An 18266-nucleotide genomic window follows, 5' to 3' on the forward strand; every position below is an offset into this window, starting at 1 on the left:
ATTCGTCCATAGATGATTGCCGTTTGGCCAATCAATTTCTGGTTAATAAATTTAGCGCAAAATTGTCAACGGCCAGAAGACAAGGTATTTATGACGATGTGGCTGCTGCTGCTGTTGTTGTTGTAGTGAAATTATTGTTGTCTCTGCTAAGTTGTTTTTGGCCTCAGCCGTTTAGCTTGTTGTTTGTGTAGTGAGGCGTTTCAGATTTTTGTGGTTTCTGCCTTTTTTTTGAGCGTTTTTTTGGAGTACGGGTATTTCGAAAACGGCACGTGCGCCTGTGTCAGGTTTTTTACGAGCGGCTAATTTTGTGGCCCGGTCGGTTTTGGTCTTTAACTCTTGGCCAAAGAGACACTCCGCTGATCTGGGGACTTAGTTTCCTTTGTAGAAATTAAGTGTCTCTGACTATTGGGATATAAGCATATGGCGGAATCGATAACGTTGGTCAAAGCCAAATCCATAAAAAAATACAACAGCGACTCTATAAAGATTTTGTGGAGTCTAGTTTATGCTAAAATATCTGATGGATTGATTTGTCGAAGCTGTGATTGAGTCGTTTGGCCATTGACAAGAAGGGAAATTAAGTGGGTAAGCGAAATCGAAGATCAAATTCTCTGGAATGATATTTAAAAAAACTGAATAAAATACTTGCCTATCAATAATTTGTTTTAGTGTGCAGAAAATTCAGTCGAACTTTATTTATTTGCTATGAATAATTTCTAATTTACTCAAACGAGAGATGTCCAAAAAATTACTAAATTTTCTGCAATTATACACAAAAAGGTAGATCTTATATATAAACTTATTTGTACTCCCAGCTCTTTCTTCAAGCTTAAATACCCTAACTCCCTCTAAAAACAAAGATAGATTCAACACTCCCTCTCGTATTTCAGTCAAATTGCTAATGCCAAATAATCTGATGGATTGATTTGTCTTCGCTACGAATTAACTCGTTTTGTGGTCAGAGCTGATGATGATGTGACTTCCTATTGATTTACAAGCTGACAGAACCCAGACATAAACCAACAAACACACTGGCACACACGAAGACAGTCACTTAGCAAATCCTTTTTTATCTTTATGGCTCTGCCTCTGCCTCCGAATGAGTCGTCTGCAGCCGGAGATTCAGCCTTAACTTCAGTTTCAGTTTCCAACTGAGCTCCATTCATTCATTCATGCAAACTGGTAAGCGGTAGCCAATTGCCTGCTGCCGAAGACCCATAAAATTGGCCAGCGATCGCTCCATTAGGCCAGAATGAAGAACCGAGCCCCCTTTCGCCTCCTCCTCGCCTTTTATTCGTTGTGTAATTGTCAACTGGCACGATCAGCAGCATCAACAGCTCATCAGGCTGCTGCTCCTCCGGCTCGAGCTTCAGCTTGAGCTCCTCGGACAACTCAATAAACGAGGCTTGGGACTTACACCTGACCACAAAAAATACGAAAAAAAATAAAACCCATTGCCAGGGTCACTTCTCCACCTTCACCGCTGCCCCTCAATCCTCCCAAGCCAGTTTGATTTCATTTCATTTCGTTTGCTGCGGCTGTTTTGCATGCTTATTGCCAGTTTTGATTGCAGGCGCTACCCAGCCACAGCCACATCCACATCCCAGATTCCCAGTGGCCAGTTCCCAACTCGGTTTCCAACTCCACTGCACTGCCTGCTGGCCTGTTAAGAAGGCGTTAAATGCATGATTTGTGGCCACAGTTGGTTAATGGTAATGAAGCTGATGGTCAGTAAGCCAAACAGGCGACGACCGGCCTACCAAGCGACCAGCGCTCGGACTTTGCCTTTTTTTCCCCCTTGATTTTTTTACTTTTTGATTTCAATTAAGCAGCTTTGTGTGAATTGCTGAAATGTTTATAGCCTTAGTTAGGGTATGAGTGGCCCGAATCGATATCAGTTCGGTTTCCCATGAATTCCCATAAAGAAACTTAAAGGCGCCCTGGTTAAAAGTGATATTAGTCACTACTAAGAGGACAAATTAACTTTTCCTGTTTAAACTAATTTTATTTATTTATTAAATTTAGTATATAAATAAATTTTAAAATTTTACATAATATTGCACAATACCCAAATAAATATGTTTTAACTAAATAAATTTAGAATATAAACAAATTGTAGTTATTAAAAAATATAGTATACCACCGACAATCTCAGATATTATTGAAGTGTATTTAAAATGAGGAATATTGTGAAATAATATTGGATAAATTCAGATATTATTGAAGGGTATTTAAAATCAGGAATAATGTGATATAATATAGGATAAATTCAAGTATTATTAAAGGGTATTTAAAACAAGCTTTATATCCTGTTTATTTAACTCCATCTAGTTATCCCCTTTATCTTATTTTTTACGAGAACATTTATCCAGGCAAAAGCTTTCCAAATTGGCTTTGAATTTGCAGTTAACCGATGAATCCATCTGTATCCCGGCTATGACGTCACGGCCTATTCCTTGCAGTTTGTCACAAAAATCAAGGCGGTCAGTAATGGTAAAGAGGCCAGAACCGACGATGTAATGGGCCCAAGAACCCGAACCCAAGTCTGCGGTACGCCCAGGGCGCCATAATCACAGACGACGCGGCGTTTTGTAGGTCAAGTCTGGCCGGGCTTATGGCTTACAGCTTATGGCCGCTCTTGCCTGACTTTAGACTCCGACTCGAAGTCGAACTCGAGTGTGGGTGTAGGTGTCAGTGGCGCTGCATAAAACTTTTCGCAGCCGTCAACGGCGGCGGCGGCGGTGGCCAACCTTGTGCAACTTTTCAGACAGCAAAAGAAACTACAAGCTCGACGACGGCAAACGGAAAACGGCAAAATTGAAAACTGCAAAAATTTAACTGCAGTCAACGGCGGCGGCGGTGGCGCGACAACTACATACAACAATTGCATTTTGCTGCGTTTCGGGGTCTGGGTCTGCTGGCCAAATGGCCAACAAGCCAACTTAGCTGCCAATGCGACTCGGCATCATAAAATTTAATTTCCTGCGCTTTAAGTTTGGCCCAAATATGCTGCGCGCCTTGCTGCCCCCTCGACTGCCTCCCGAAACGCTGGAAGCCCGTTTTAATTGCGCTTTCATTAACGCGACTTTGATTTATGGCTACCGCGTTGCCAAAGGTTGTTTTTGTTTTTTATTTTTATATACCAATATTTTTCCCTCTTTTTTTCCGCCGGTTCCAGCGATTTCTTTTGCAAATATTTAAGCATTTATTTTTTTTCCAATCTTTTTTCTGGCCTCCGTTTGCCGGGCTGTTTGTATTGATTTTCAGCCACGCTGAGAGGGCTTTTTGTTTAATACTTTTCGGTAGTCAAATTGCTCCCGACACTATCAACATTCAACCAACCAACAACAATAACAAGAGCAACACCAACAAAAATCCAATGCGTTTACGAAACTTAACTTCTTCTCTTTTTTCTGTTTGCCTTTGTTGTTGCTGCTGCGGATTTCTCGGTTACAGCTGAATCAACGCATATTTGGGGATTTTTCGGATGATGATCTGTCAGATTTTGAAAGTCTAGACAACCCGACGACAATACTCATAGCTGGGAGGTCTATTCGATCTCTACCTTGTTATTTCTGTTACCAAAGATTTGCATCTGATCAAAGTATAACGATGGCTTAGGTGCGGCTATTGAGAAGCGCAGAGAGAGGTCTTAGAAGTGACAATAATGGGAATAGAATTAAAATTTGCCACTTTTGCCAACTCGAAAATTATGCAAAGCTTTGGAAGAAAGTACAATTTCATAGACTTTTGTTAAAGAACCGTGAAGTTAAATAGAGACATTCTACATTATTGTTCATAAAAGTCCCCTTCAAAAGCAAAAAAAAAATAAACATAAATGTTCAATCAAGTAATTATGGGTCAAACATTTGGTTATGTAAATTTTGCTATTTTTTTAAGGCAATTATAGGAAACTTGGTAGCATTTTTCGGTTTTTGCACAAATGTTAGATAGTTTTGGAACACAATTCTGACCAAAAATTTTTTATTTATTATATTTAATAGAACAACTTTTAAATACATTTTTATTCAGTATTGTAATGGTTTTTCTTCAGAGGTAAGAACCAGTGCCTTTCGGGCTACCAATGTGAGCACGAGGAAACGCTGAAGCGGCGCCTCAACATTTTTCACCTCTGCCATTTCCACGCCGCCCCGAGCAGCCAAAGCGGCGTCATTCGCGTTGCATTGCAAATGCAAAAAATGCTGGAAAAATTAGAAATGCAAATGCAGTCGATGCTGGCGCTTTGATGAGTCGGTCGTCGGTCGTTCGTCGGTCGCCGTCGCCGTCGCCGTCGCTGTTGTTTGTCTTTTGATGATGCGCATGCGCAGCGTTGGCCGAGTGCAAAAACGTGCGGCCACGGAAAAGCGTCGACGACTGCGTGGCATCGACATCTCCTCCTGAAAGGCATTAAGGCAGCTAGCACGTGCGCGCATGCGCAGCAAATAACTCGCCCATCTTCCACTTTTGTTCCTCCTCAAACCGAAACTCTGCCTACTGCAACCTGGAGTTTTAGCTTGGATTGTTCATCCCCCATTGAGATGGGGGCATGCCAACATGCCCGGCTACTTTGTTTATTAATTCTTTTGCGCATTTTTTCGCGCTTGACTCCGGGATGCTGTTCGCCTCAGTTCGGTTCGGTTCAGCACGGTTCAGTTTGGTTTGGCCGCCGGCAAAAAGATTATTGCCGGTTTTCATTAAGAGATTTATGGCAGCCAGCGAGCAGACTGCATCGCATCGTTTTGCGGCATCGGCGTCAGCATCAGCCATCAGCTGCTCCCCATGCACTTGACCGCCGCTGGATGCCGATGGCATTCGTTCACGGCCTTTTGCCGGTTTGAAATTTAAATTTTCAAATTCTGTGCTGCACCTGAGATGCACTGGAAAAATTCTATTGAGACGAGATCTATTTTTTAAAGTTTTTAAAGCAAAATTTAGCTGTAAAGTTCAAAGCTTAAAAATAAACAATAAGAAAAATTGACAACAAGAATAAGTTTACTCAACAAATGAAATAAGCATTTTGAAGAATTATAATAAATCTTTAAAAATTGCTGGACTATTCCATAGTAAGCTAAATCCATTGACAACCCCAGAAATAAGTTAACCTCCTATCGCTATAATTTCTCCCGGTGCACTTGCCTCCTATTTGCGTTAAGATAGCTATCTTGAACGCTGGGCGACCTTGTTGCCGGTTTTGGCCGACAGACGTTTGGCCAAATGTCAAGCAACGTCTGCGACTGTCTGCAAATTGTGTGTGAGAACCTAGTTTGTTTTTTTCCCATATCGTTTTTGTAGTTCGAAATGGATTCGAAACCCGAGTGGCCAGGGTGGCCCACAGTTTCGACTTTATCGCCGCGCCACCCCACCCATTTGCCTTTTTATTTATACGTTAAAAATGTGTGCAAACAGCAAGCAAAAGAGCAGCAGCATATTGCCAATAAAAGCGGCAGAAAAAAAATACATCGCAAAGTGGTTGGCTTTGACACTGCGCCGCTCGATCGCGGCGGCGGTCTTGGTATCGCAGATACTTGGACTCGGACTCCGGATTGGACTTCTCTTAGCCAACAACTGAACCACTGACCACTGCTACTGCTGCCAATTTGCTTGCCAAAGCCTCCCCGGAGGTGCGGATCGAGGTGTAGAAACGGCAGCAGCTTATAAAGCCATTAATAACCCGCGCATTTTCAACAGTTTCGGTTTTGGCCGGGACTGCACACGAGACGTAAATGGCGACTCGCGGCGACCGGAGATCGGCGACAATGTCATGGTTCAGCCATCAATTGCGTTTGCTTATTAGAGAGATGTTTGTTTCTCAGCCGATTGCAGTATTAGATGGCTGCGAGGTTGGCATATAAAGTTGTAACTAATAGAGAGTACAGGAAAAATGTGTTTTAAAATTAAATTGGTTATAGATGAACTTGATTTGGCAAGTTATATTACTTGTTAAAAAATAAGTATATTTTTTATAATTTATAATTTTCACTCAAGGCTTAATAAACTTTTTTAAGTAATTAAAAATATTATTTCAGTTTGAGTTTTTATAATCAAAATATTTTTGATAATTTGTAAAACCTTTAAAATATAAGATTTAAGTAAAAAACTTTCGATGAAAATGTTTCTTTCATTAACTCTGTTGTAAATTGAATTATTGATTTGAGCTTGTTTTTTAATGCTTAAAAGGAGTCATTGTAAATGTACGGAAACAAGTGTATTGTTCATTTTATCCCTAAAGACAGTTTTTAATATAAGTGTTGATAAAGAATGTGCTAATAGATTCCATAATAAATTTGTACGGTTTTTTTCAAACATTTCATACGTCCCCTGGATATTCCCTGAAGCGTGCATACATATATCACAATGATCTTCCATATATAGCACGCCCGCATTATTTGTCTAGGTGTCTGCTGATCTAGCGCTGTAAGTGCCTCCGCTGTCGAAGGTGTCGGATGGCAGCCCCCGCACCACCGAACCACCTTCAGCACCACCACCACCTCCACCTGCCTCATCCCAATTTGCGGCTTGTTTCGCTTGCACTTTACACACAGTCACAGCTTAATTCGCTGGTGGGAGTATCTCTCTTGCTTTATATATGTATGCCTCAATTTTTTGTGGGTAGTTAAAAAGAATTTCCAACGCTTTTAACTGCATTTTGACTTACGTATTCGAGGGCTCCGTTAAGAGGCAATAAATTTTGTAATTAGCGCCAAGGTGTACAATAGCAAACGCACTGATTCACCTCGGAACGAAAGAAGAATATCCAAGTATACCTAGAGTATACATATATATACTTCCCATCTGGATAGTGTTGTTCATCTGTCTTTTTTATTTTCTTTTGTTTTCCTTGCAGAACTGTCGCACACGAACGCACACGGCTAGAACTCAAAAAAATAAAGAGGAGCGCGGAAAAAGAAAATGAAAATTCCCAAAGGAAGCATAGATAATGAGCACAGAGTCCCCGACACTCAGTGAAAAAGTCGCCCAGCCGAGGCCAAAAGCCAAGTCACACAGACGAATTGTGCGGCCCAATGTCAGGTCCGGATTGGTGGAGTTTCAGGGCTAAGAAAACTTTTTTAAAAATAATAAACACATAAAAAGTTAAACCATTAAATAAAATAAAATTTCAATTTAAAAAAAAAGAATACATATATTTTCCTGAATAATTGTTACACCTTCTTTTAAATTTGTGTAAGCTAGGACTATTCTTCTTTTTTTATAATTAACTCTTTTTTTAATTTTTTATGATATAATTTTAATAAAATCATCTAAAAAGTGTAACAAAATCATCAAGCAAAGCTTAAGACTAAGACTAATTTTGTTTAATATGAAATATTTGAACTAATTTATTTGAACGACTAAAAATGAAATTATTTTATTAATATAATCTGCAATGGTTTTAAAGCTATATCGTTTTAAGTATTATAATATTATTTTCAAAGTATGTGGCTTAATATAAGTTTGAAATTATGCAATAAAATTGTATATATCCAGACTTAAACCTTGGAAAGTCCGCTCCTGCGAGATGGTCAGTCGGCCAGTTCGTCAGCCCGCTTTCGGTGACGTTGACTAGTGTCAGCCATTTTGCCGGAGCTGGAGTGCCAGTACTGCCACAATGGCAATATGCCCGACCATTGTGGCCCGACTCTCCGCTGCGTTACCAACTTCTGCTGCCGGCTCACCAGCTTCTGTGTCTCTCAGCTGCCGCCGCTGCTGTAGCTTTTGTTTTTAGCCATTGTTAGTGGATCGCTGGTGGTGCTGGTGCTTCTGCTGCCTTTGCAACATTTGAATGATTCTCGTTGGTCGTGTCAGTCCCACGGGTAATTATTGACACGGTTGTATGCACGCAGCCCAAAAAGCAAGCACACACAGTGAAATGTACAAAAGCAGGCGGCGTGTTGCTTTGCCACGCGAAATAATAAAAAACCAACTCCACTCGAAATAATAATGAAAATGTCGGTATTTGCCTCGAGGAGGGGTTTTCTGTTTCTCTCTATATAGATATAGTTATACAGGGGAGGGTGTGCTGGCGTGTAGGGGGTGTTGCCGCTGTCGCACTTGGCACGCACGGTAACATTAAAACCAATGAAAACTACAACTTGCCCTCGTATATTAGTGGTTTCTTTTATCATCAAATAATGTGGAATGTGTTTTAACTATGGACTCTATAAAAAGGTAGTATTACTTTCATTAGGCAGGGGACAAATAAAGATATGAAACTATAACATCCATTCATTAAAATAAAGCATTAAAGGTTAATTAGTCAGTACTTGGAGCATTTTAACCATAAAGAAGATTTAAAATTATGGAGGGGGCTAATCATTAAATATATATGGAAATTCCTTAAATAAAATATTTTAGGCATTGGAAATATATTTATAATAAAAGCCAAACACTTTATAAATAATTAAATTACATCAAATTTTATGACATAGAATTATATTACACTTCATATTAAAATCAACCAAATCCATTAACTATGATTAATCAGTCAGGAATTTCCCCCAATTTCTTTTGGACAATCCTCCAAAAATCCCATAAATTCTTAAAGCGTATTTCAACTAGCACATGACCATTAAAAACCTTTCCTTTCCGTTTTCCATGTAAAAGTTTATATAGCCCGAGGGGCAGGTTTCATCTACCCGAGTGGGTGTGCGTTTTTTGTGTGTGTGTGCCTCAACTACCCCAAAATGGCAGGTGGCAATAGATAAAGGTATAAATAGGCTTGTGGGCAGCCATGTTGTTTCCCCATTAAATTTCATTTCATTTCGCCGTCTACTTTTTTTTGTTAGAAAATAATTAAGAGAGCATAGAGAATAATTATATGGGTGGATATAAAATACTGTCTATAGATTGTTCAAGTGCATGCAGCGCATCGTGTGGGTGGGTGGTTTTTAGTTTCGGTGTAGAAAATAAAATTTTTAATTTTTATTTTCCATTTTCTGTACGCTTTATTGAAACATTATAAACCACGCGCGCCGCGCCAAAAGTTCAATTCCAACGAAAATAACAACAGACATTTTTGTTTTGTTTAAGCATTAATGCCGTCGCATAAATAAAAATCATTGCACTTGCGCTTCTGTATTATATATTATTGTTATTATGTGTTGTTTGTTTTTGTTATTGTTTTCGCGGCTGTTGTTTATATATTTAAGCCTAAAACTGGCTTTCAATTATGCGAATTTATTTCGCACACAAAAGCGGGTGAGGGCTCGGGATATATTTACAAAGCTGATGCAATTTTTATGCAGAATTACTAACCAATATCATTTCGGTACGAAATTGTTAATCAACATCCAATGAAATATGCATTTAAATTATGAATTAAATGTTAAAAGCGTGCGGTACATTAGATGATGACAATGAGGTGGCAGGGGGCAATGTGCAGATGGAATGAGGCGCATTTAATGATATTTTATGTATTTGTTTTCCATTTTCGGGGCACGTAAAATAATGGGAGGAAGCAAATTAAAGCTATTGGTGGATTCTGAACTCTTTAAATATTAGAAAAATAAGATAAATGAATAAAAATAAATATAGGAAAATTCAAAGATTAAACTATCATACAGAAAATATAAAATTGAATTTAAAGAAATTTTCTTTCCGTTTGCCGAATTAAATAAATCGCTGTTGACCGCGTAAATCTGGTAAATTGTCACTTTAATCGTCCGTCGATTGACGTCGGTTTTTTTTTTTTGACGATTGAGCATTGACCAGGGACAAACAGAGATCCATCAGGTGCTTCCAGCAGCACTTAAGGCCTTATAAAAAGGCAATTTCACGAAATGCCACGCTTTTTAATGGCAACTTTCATTAACGAGCCCAATAACTCGATCTCCGAGGGGTGTTGTTAGTTAATTGCCAATTGCTCGTTCGCTCTCTGACGTAGGCAATCGCATTATAATATGCCCACTTAATTGTTTAATGGCTTTCCGAACACTTTAAGCAAACAAACGAAATTAATAATACGCGCAATTATCGCGGTTCCATCGATATTAACGCCCTATCGTAACCAGCATCTGCAAAAGGTGGCCGTAAAATTCCTGTAAAACTGTCAAAACCAACGACTCATAAACTGCTGAACCAAAAGCAGACGAAAATAAATGCAAACGCAAATTGAGCCGCTAATTAAATAATAATAAAAGGACGGTGTTTTTTCGAATAATATTCTTTTTTATTTGTTTTTTAAGAGTTTTTTTTGCTTTTCAATTTTTTCTTCTTGGTTTTCCTCTGTGTGAATGTGTGTGTGGGTGGAAATGCACCGCTTTGTTGACTTTGCTGTTGCATATATATGTACGGCTATATAATTTATTATACAGTTGAGGGCATGGCTTAATCTTAAATATTCGGCTTCACTTCACTCTCGCTCTTATAGCATAGTTTTCAACATACCAAAACAAAGTACACAAAAATTTCGTTTAATTCTATGTCATAAAGTTACACCCAAAAGATAAAGTTTGATTTTCTTTTTTGTTTTTTTTTTTTTTCGTAAATAAGAAAATAGAAAAGTAGGTACACTAAAATTTAAACGTATATCAAAAAACACAAAGAGGATTTTTTTACACAATTTTCGTTTATTTTGTTGTTGTTGAAATAATTTCAAGTTTGTTGTTTAGCATTTAGTTTGCCTTTTGTTTATAATGTACATCAATTAATATATTACAATTTAGCATTTGTTGTATTTGATTATTATTGGTTTGTTTAAATTTTAAGATTTAGCTATATTCTTGTTTGTTTTCCATTCGATTTCCTTGCTTATATAGAAAGTACATTACTAAGTAACTAAACTTCACGTGCCTATTCATTAAAAATTACCGCCTAGAAATTACAATTTATATTTTGTAAATGTTGTTTATTTTTTTTCCGTTGTGGTTGTATTTTTTATGATCGTTTTTTTCTTAAAGGGTTTATTAAAAAATCTACAATTGCATTTAAAGCTAAAAAATATGACTTAACTGTAAGTTTTTATTTACAGATGTTTTGGAGTTTTCCCATATTTTACTTAATCCTCTCTTCATCTTTTCATCTCGTATTCATGTTTACTTCGCCGCGCGTTAAATTCTACGTTTTTCGTTTCTTGTTTTTCGTTTTGTTTGTTTATAAATTTTTTAGAGTACAATCTACTGGCTATATATATATAATATATATAAACACGGCTTGCTTAAGAACCTAAACCCTAGCTAGAACCGACCGAGTTGTCTTACTGCCGCTGTCATTTTTCATTGAGCCTTCTTAACTTGATCTAGACGACGGCGACAAAGTGTTGAACGAAAAAATATTCTGTGGACTTTTTGGGCATGGAAACATTTACCTTGCTTATGGAGAGCAGCTGAGGAATTTGTTTTCTTTGCTTGTCTTTTTTGGTTTCTTTCTTTTAACACTTGGGTCGCACTTTTAACTAGTTTTTCTTATTCGTTTTCTTTATCCTTCATTTAGTTTAATTTTTTAGCATTTAGTTTTTAGGTTAAAACAACATCACTTGGTTTCACGTTTGATTTGAATTGCGTGTTTCATTCGCTTTATACAAAGGAAATTTTCGTTTACATTTAATTTAGTTAATTTGATTTAATTTAAGCAAGTTTTTCAAACTTTAAAACAAACTAAACTGTTGGATGGCAGCCTCCCCATCTCATCTGCTCCTCCTTTAAGCTGAAGTTTAACACAGATTAATGCACTGGTAAAAAAGATGATCTCTCAATCTCTTATCAACGGACCTCATCTTATTCCTATTTCTACAGATCTACGTACAGTCGAACTTGTCTAACGAAAACATCGAAAAAGTTTATAAGATTAAATTTAAATACACATTTTTATTTAATTTTAGAAAATTCTGATTGATTTTAAAAAAATTTCAGTAGCCAAACATTTGAAACAAATATTTTGAAAAATTACAGATTTTGAAAATAGTGTTACTGAAAAATTCCAAAAACTATCTTTTCACTTACGAAACATTTGAAACTTCTCACAGTTAGTTAAAGGTTAGGGGCAAAGTTCTCGTTAGAGAAGTTCGACTGTACGCTTTTAGGGCTGCTCCCGCTTGAACTGCGGCCACCCGTTCGACACCGAATCCTAGGAGGACTCATAGCCGAACCAGGCGGCCGACGAATGCTATTCCCCGCCCGCTCCGCCCGCCCCGCCGAAGCTGTTGAAGTGTCGTACCGCTCCCGGTGCCGCCGCCGCTCCGAACTGCAGACTCAACTCGAAGAGACGGCGGGCGTGCAACTGCTGCTGCTGCTGCTGGTGGTGGTGGTGCTGCTGATGGTGGTGGTGCTGATAGTGGTGGTGCTGGTGCAGCGGATTCAGATTGAGATGGCCGCCCAACACCGAGGATGCGGATCCCGCTGGCGAGGCGGAACTGGGCGGCTGAAGGGGCAAACCACTATTGCTGCCGGCTCCCGGTGACAATTGGGAATTGCTACTCGTACCGCCGACGGGCTGCTGCTGCGAGTGCTGCAACTGATCGCTCGTGTGGAAAAGGTGCGGATGGTGGGCGGGATTCAGGTGCGGATGCTGGTGCGGATGCGGATGCGGGTGGTGCGGATGTTGGTAGCGCATCGGATCCATGTACATGGCGGCTGCTGCAGCGGCCGCTATGCTGGATGCCTGCTGTTGTTGCTGTTGCTGCTGTTGGTGTTGCTTAACTTGCTCCTCGTTGTTATTGTTGTTGTTGTTGCTATTATTGTTGTTGTTGGTGCTGCTATTGTTATTGTTGTTAGCCTGATTGCCAGCCGAGGAGCTGCCCAGCGGACTTTGCGGCGACATCACCTGGCTGGTCATCGTAGCCGATGATCCGGCACTCGAGGATGGTGTATTCGGTGTGTGTTGCTGCTGTTGCTGCTGGTGTTGCTGTTGCTGCTGCTGGTGTTGCTGCTGCTGCTGCTGCTGCTGTTGTTGCTGCTGCTGCTGCTGTTGCTGTTGCTGCTGGCTTAGACTATTGAGGGATGCAGGAGTGGACGCAGCTGCAGCTGAGTTCGACTCCTGGATTTCTGATTGCTAGTGGGCCGCCAACTGATGCGCCGAAACGGCCGAAGATTGCATATTCTGTGGGCTCAACATGGGCGGACTGTGCGAATGCGAGTGGGTGCCCATGGGGCTGCCGTGCATATCGTGATGCGGATGATAGCCACCATGATGACCCATATGACCCGGCGGCATCCCGTCCATCATATCGCCACCGAGTGTGTTCGGCGGCGTCATGCGCTTCTCCTTTTGCCTTCGATTGCAGAACCACACACGAACCACTTCCTTTTCCAGTTGCAAGGAGTCAGCCAGCGAGGTGATCTCCTGGGCCGATGGCTTCGGCTGCTTGTGGAAATGCTGCTCGAGGGCACCCTTCACGCTCACCTCAATGCTAGTGCGTTTCTTGCGCTTCCGCCCCTGGGCGGCAATCTTATCAATGGAAGTCGGCGATCCCGTGGTGGAGTCCGCCTCCTCCAGCCATTTCTGCAGCAGCGGCTTCAGCTTGCACATGTTCTTGAAGCTCAGCTGTAGGGCTTCAAACCGGCAAATGGTCGTCTGCGAGAAGACATTGCCGTACAGGGTGCCCAGTGCGAGACCCACATCCGCCTGGGTGAAGCCCAGCTTGATCCTGCGCTGCTTGAACTGCTTGGCAAAGGCTTCCAGATCGTCCGAAGTAGGGGTATCCTCCTCGCCGCCGCTTATGGCATCCCTATCCCCGCCGCCGCCCATGTGATGATGGATGTGCAACTGGGGCGATTCGCCGCGCAACGCATGATGCAGTGGCGCCACCGACTGGTGATGAGCCGCCGCAGCCGCATGTGCCGGATGATGGAGCATACCGTTCATCGCATGATGGTACTGCAACGGTGATCCTCCCGTGGGCGCATAGTGACCCGCATGATGGGGGGCGTGCCAGGCGGCATGGGGCGAGGCCATGCCCTGTTGGATGCGCGTCTGCTGGGAGAGATGCTGCGACATCTCCTGCTTGACGGTATCCGCTGCAACCGAGGCAACGGCAGCGGCGGCGGGATGATGGTGCGTATGATGGGTGGGCAGGGACCAGGGGTCCGGATGGAGGGCACTCCATGAGCCCAGGCCCGATCCCAGACTCAAGCCATTGCCCTGCTGACCATTCGGCGACGGCGACGAGGGCAACTGATGATGGGCGGCTGCCGCGGCGGCGGCATGATGATGGTGATGGTGCTGCATGTACTTCATCTCGCCGGCATCCGCCGCCGATCGCGGCGACGAGGTGTGATAGCCACCGCCGCCGCCGCCACCGAGGGCCATGTCCAGATCACCCGACGTCGGCGGGGTCATGTACGAGGTCGCGGCCATCCCCACCGCTCTGGGGCTGTTCAGGCCCTCCACGCTGGCGGGGTAGGGCTCCAAGTTGGGGCTCAGTTTAACGACTTTGTACACCGATCGATCGAAAGGAAGACCAGGGTCCCTATGCTCATTCCACTCGAACCGTGAGGCAACCGTCTTGACGTCTTTTACGAACAACGTGGCAGGCGAAAAAATATATATATCCTATATTTTTTTTAGGGTTTTTCGTTTCTTTCGGGGGCGTGGCGCTCAACAAGTTTTTCGTTTTCGGTCTCCAAAATCCGACGGCAAATTGCAAGTTTCACGTTTGTATTTTTGTAGCTTGACTAGCTTTGGTTATTTACTTTTATTTGTTTGCTTTAGAATTTTTTTCTTTTCGTAGTTTAGCACTCTTAGAACACTTGGCACTTTTTTTGTTGCGTGGGCAAATTTCACCATTCGAGGGAAATTTCGCTTTAGATCATATCAAATATTACTCAGTGGTCAAGACGCGTAACTCTGATGGATGTTTCGAATTCAGATGCGAGTGTTGTTTTCTACTGGGTTGACCGATTCGATTCGATTCGATGCCGAAGCTGGGTACTTGAGATTGTGTGTTTTGAGATTGAGAAATTCAAGAGACAGCCGAGAGCCCAGGGAAATTCACGTGCAGACTCGTAGAGCTATCGAAGTGAACTAACGTCATGTCTCGCACGGCAGCGCTACGTTGAGCGCTCTCGACGCTCGGCGGCACGTCACACAGATACGATTACGCACACATTCGTGCGATTAACGCACACACACCCCGCGTAGAGCGGAACCAGTTTGTCCGCTGGCCTTCCAGCCTTCTGTGCGAGTGAGGAGCACAGCCAGCAGTGCCGCGAGCGAGATAGCTGCAGTCCCACCAAACAACTGGAAGGGAGACTTGCGCTCTATTGGGTTCGGTTTATTCCAGCGTTACGCCCCCCAGAAAAAAAAAAAAAAAAAAAAAAAAAAAAAAAAAAAAAAGAGTCGAAAAACGGAAAAAGAGACACACGTAGAGCCGGCTCTACGGAGTTTCTTCAGTGCATTCCCATGCAGAGTGACATTTTTAATTGCCCTCCAGTGAGGGCGAGTGAGAGAGCGCATCTCTCGATTTTTCCGCAGACCATCCAACTATCGGGAATAATACCCACGGAGTGAAGTAGAATACCTAGCATACGGTCTCCCGGTTGGAGCTTTTCCATCCAGGACTTCTCTCTCCCTTTGGGAGCTTTGTTTCAGTTCCTTGCAGCTCCTTGGCCAGACAACTTTTCCTTTCATATTGTTGGAGTGTGTGTGTGTTTTTTTCGGGAAGAAAAGGGGAAATCAGGAGAGGTTGCCATTGCGATTTTTTGAAAACATATTAGTAACATATCGTTCAAAAAGAATTAACCAAATAAATTGTACAAATATTTAACTTTTTATCACTGTGCTTTTGAACAGACTACTGCGAACATAACGTGTATATACAGACACGCAAATAATATTGAACTTTAATGCCAAGTTTTTTTTTTTAAGTGATATTAGTTCCTTAGATTTATAAAAATAAATGTATAATGAGAAAACTAAATGTTCATCTTTGGAAACTCATTACAGTATTGGATTGTGTATTTTTTATTTTTTTTTTTAATTGATACAAAATCAACAAATGTTATAAATTCCTTGCTTTACATTTTAAACATTTTTAATTTGGCTAAAATTATCTTTTTCACTATATTTCCAATTTCAAATTAAAGTTTATATAAAAAAGAAGCAAAGTGCCGTGAATCTCTTATCGTTTTTTTGTTGTTATGCATATTAGTTTCATTTGTTTTCAAACAACCAAATTTCTTTCTTTTGCACGTTAACATCTTTCTTTTCCCCTTTGTGAGAGTGACTGTGTTTTGACTAGTTTACAGTTAAATTATGTCCCCCTGACAATAGGTTTTGATTTACTTTATCTGTCAGTTTCATTGATTCTATGGGCAGTTTGCGAAATTGCCGCAAAACTCGTGACAGATTTGCATAGCTAAAGGAATTGCCATAGTTATAGTTATCAAACACTTTGATTCTCAGTGTGCAGTATTTATGTTTTTTGATTTAGTGGAGCTTTGCGGGACAATGGAAAGAATCGAACGGAAAACATCTCAAAAAGTTTATATTCCCTATAACAATGAATGAATGGATCTAGACACAATCAATGGATATTTGAGTAATACTGTTGTTATAAAGAAAATGGGTATATAAATTTTATAAATGTTAACGGAATTTCCTTTATGAAATAAATTTAAAATTTTACTTCTCGTCTTATTTATTTTTCAAATTACACTTAATTACTGAAATTAGTCGTAATAATAAATATTTTAACACGTCCTACCTTAAATACTATCATAACTAATCCTTTTCCCCACATATTAACTCACACCCTCGCCCACCATAAAATTCTTAGCATAGTTGTAGACCTCTTTTGAGGCAGGTCAAGAGCTCAATCAAAAAATTATGCAAACTAAGGTCATCCAACCGAGCAGACGCAAGCCAGACAAGTTCAACCGTATTTGCATGAAATTTGTTTACGTTTTTTTGTCCATGACCATATCCTTTGGCCACGCACTTGGGCATAATTAATAAGCCAACCGTTTCCATCCCAAAAAAAAAACCCAGTGACAAAATAAAGTCACAGTCACTCTCTCGTCGTCCATTCATTGTTCATCCTTAGACAAAAATTTACATGATAATTAGGTGGCGGCGCTAAATAACAACAGTGAGTGAAAAAGCCGTATTTAAATTTCAAATGTCGAAGGAAAAAATCCTGTTTCTGCCGGCCATCCTCCCTCGGTTATTCTGTCTTTTTTTCCATCCATATGCTAAATGCGCACGCGCCGCGTTTTTCGGTTTTTGTGGCCAGGAAAGGACTTGTTGCATAATTATGCGCCGCATGCGAGTAAATAAATGAAAAAAAAAGATGGTAAAAAATGGAAAAGGAAAAAAATAACTAAACGCTGCGTTTATGAATGGAAGATCTCTCGTGGCGGCCGCGACCACGGCGCCGTTGATTTGGATGATAATGAGCTCGATTAGCATTTTGGCTGCATTTTTATATGGCCATCTACCCGACTTCGTCTCTATCTCACACCTCGTTTCCAGTGCCCGTTTTTGGGCGCACTTGTTTATAATTATTAGCATAATTTTCCTTCTTATTTTGCATTAATTTGTTGTCTGGCAAGCGAGAGTGAGACTGAGACCCAAAAACCTCATCGTCCGCTTTGGTAATTAAAGTGCCATAATTTCCGAATCAAGACATATAAACTGGTCTGCTTTTGATCGCTTTGTTTATCGCGCAATACAATTAATGCACAAACACACACATGCTCAATATATTTTTGTTGGGAATACAAGGCGGCGACTAATTTGTGGCAAATGCAAAGCAATTTTATTGGCTTAAGCTGTATTTAATGCATTTGAACAGGATTTTAAGTAAGAAAACCATTTTTTTATTGGTCTGTCCGAAAGCGGAATTAAGTCAATCAGTGGGAGTAGTTTAAGTGTCAACTTGGCATTAACCTAAGCGATTTAAATTATTTTTGCGTCAATGAATATTCTTTTATTCAAGTTTTAAAGATATTAAGAAGATTTTATTTTTTATTACTAACTACTTATGTTACAATTCATCTTTTTAAACTTGATTCAAGCTTTCTATGAACAGATAACTTGATCTCCTTTAGAATAATGGCTTAGAGGACCCCAGTTCATCTTAAAGGCAACCCAAGGAGAATCGATTAAAAATCTCGCAAACAATTAATCCTTACTGTCTGTCCTACCTACATCATCTTCAAAGTAAATTTCATGCAAATAATCCTTGCATCATCTGCCCAACCCAACCCCTTTTTACCTTCACCACCCCCCACCCCTTTTCCTATCCTATCTATTTGCTCATTTGCAAACAAACGTTTCATTAGAGAGACACATCGAAGGCATCATCATCATCCTCAGCTGCAATCCATTTGCGT

The 18266-nt window shown here is 40.7% G+C and overlaps 2 protein-coding genes across 2 annotated transcripts; both read right to left on the bottom strand.

Annotated features, from left to right (window-relative positions):
• Positions 1 to 10143: 10143 nt before the first annotated feature.
• LOC108066574 (ventral veins lacking) lies at positions 10144 to 14970 on the bottom strand. The gene has a single exon (XM_017155147.3). It carries the CDS (start codon positions 14287 to 14289, stop codon positions 12985 to 12987), a length of 1305 nt encoding a protein of 434 aa, XP_017010636.3. The 5' UTR covers positions 14290 to 14970; the 3' UTR covers positions 10144 to 12984.
• LOC138912875 (uncharacterized protein DDB_G0281497-like) lies at positions 12100 to 12768 on the bottom strand. Its single transcript, XM_070214471.1, has one exon. The coding sequence runs from the start codon at positions 12766 to 12768 to the stop codon at positions 12100 to 12102; it is 669 nt and encodes a 222-aa protein (XP_070070572.1).
• Positions 14971 to 18266: the final 3296 nt, after the last annotated feature.

This window comes from Drosophila takahashii, chromosome 3L, assembly GCF_030179915.1.
Source record: "Drosophila takahashii strain IR98-3 E-12201 chromosome 3L, DtakHiC1v2, whole genome shotgun sequence".
NCBI lineage: Eukaryota > Metazoa > Arthropoda > Insecta > Diptera > Drosophilidae > Drosophila > Drosophila takahashii.

Excerpts from the sequence above, each read along its gene's own strand:
- LOC138912875 (XM_070214471.1), bottom strand. The coding sequence starts at position 12,768 with ATGACCAGCCAGGTGATGTCGCCGCAAAGTCCGCTGGGCAGCTCCTCG.
- LOC108066574 (XM_017155147.3), bottom strand. The coding sequence starts at position 14,289 with ATGGCCGCGACCTCGTACATGACCCCGCCGACGTCGGGTGATCTGGAC.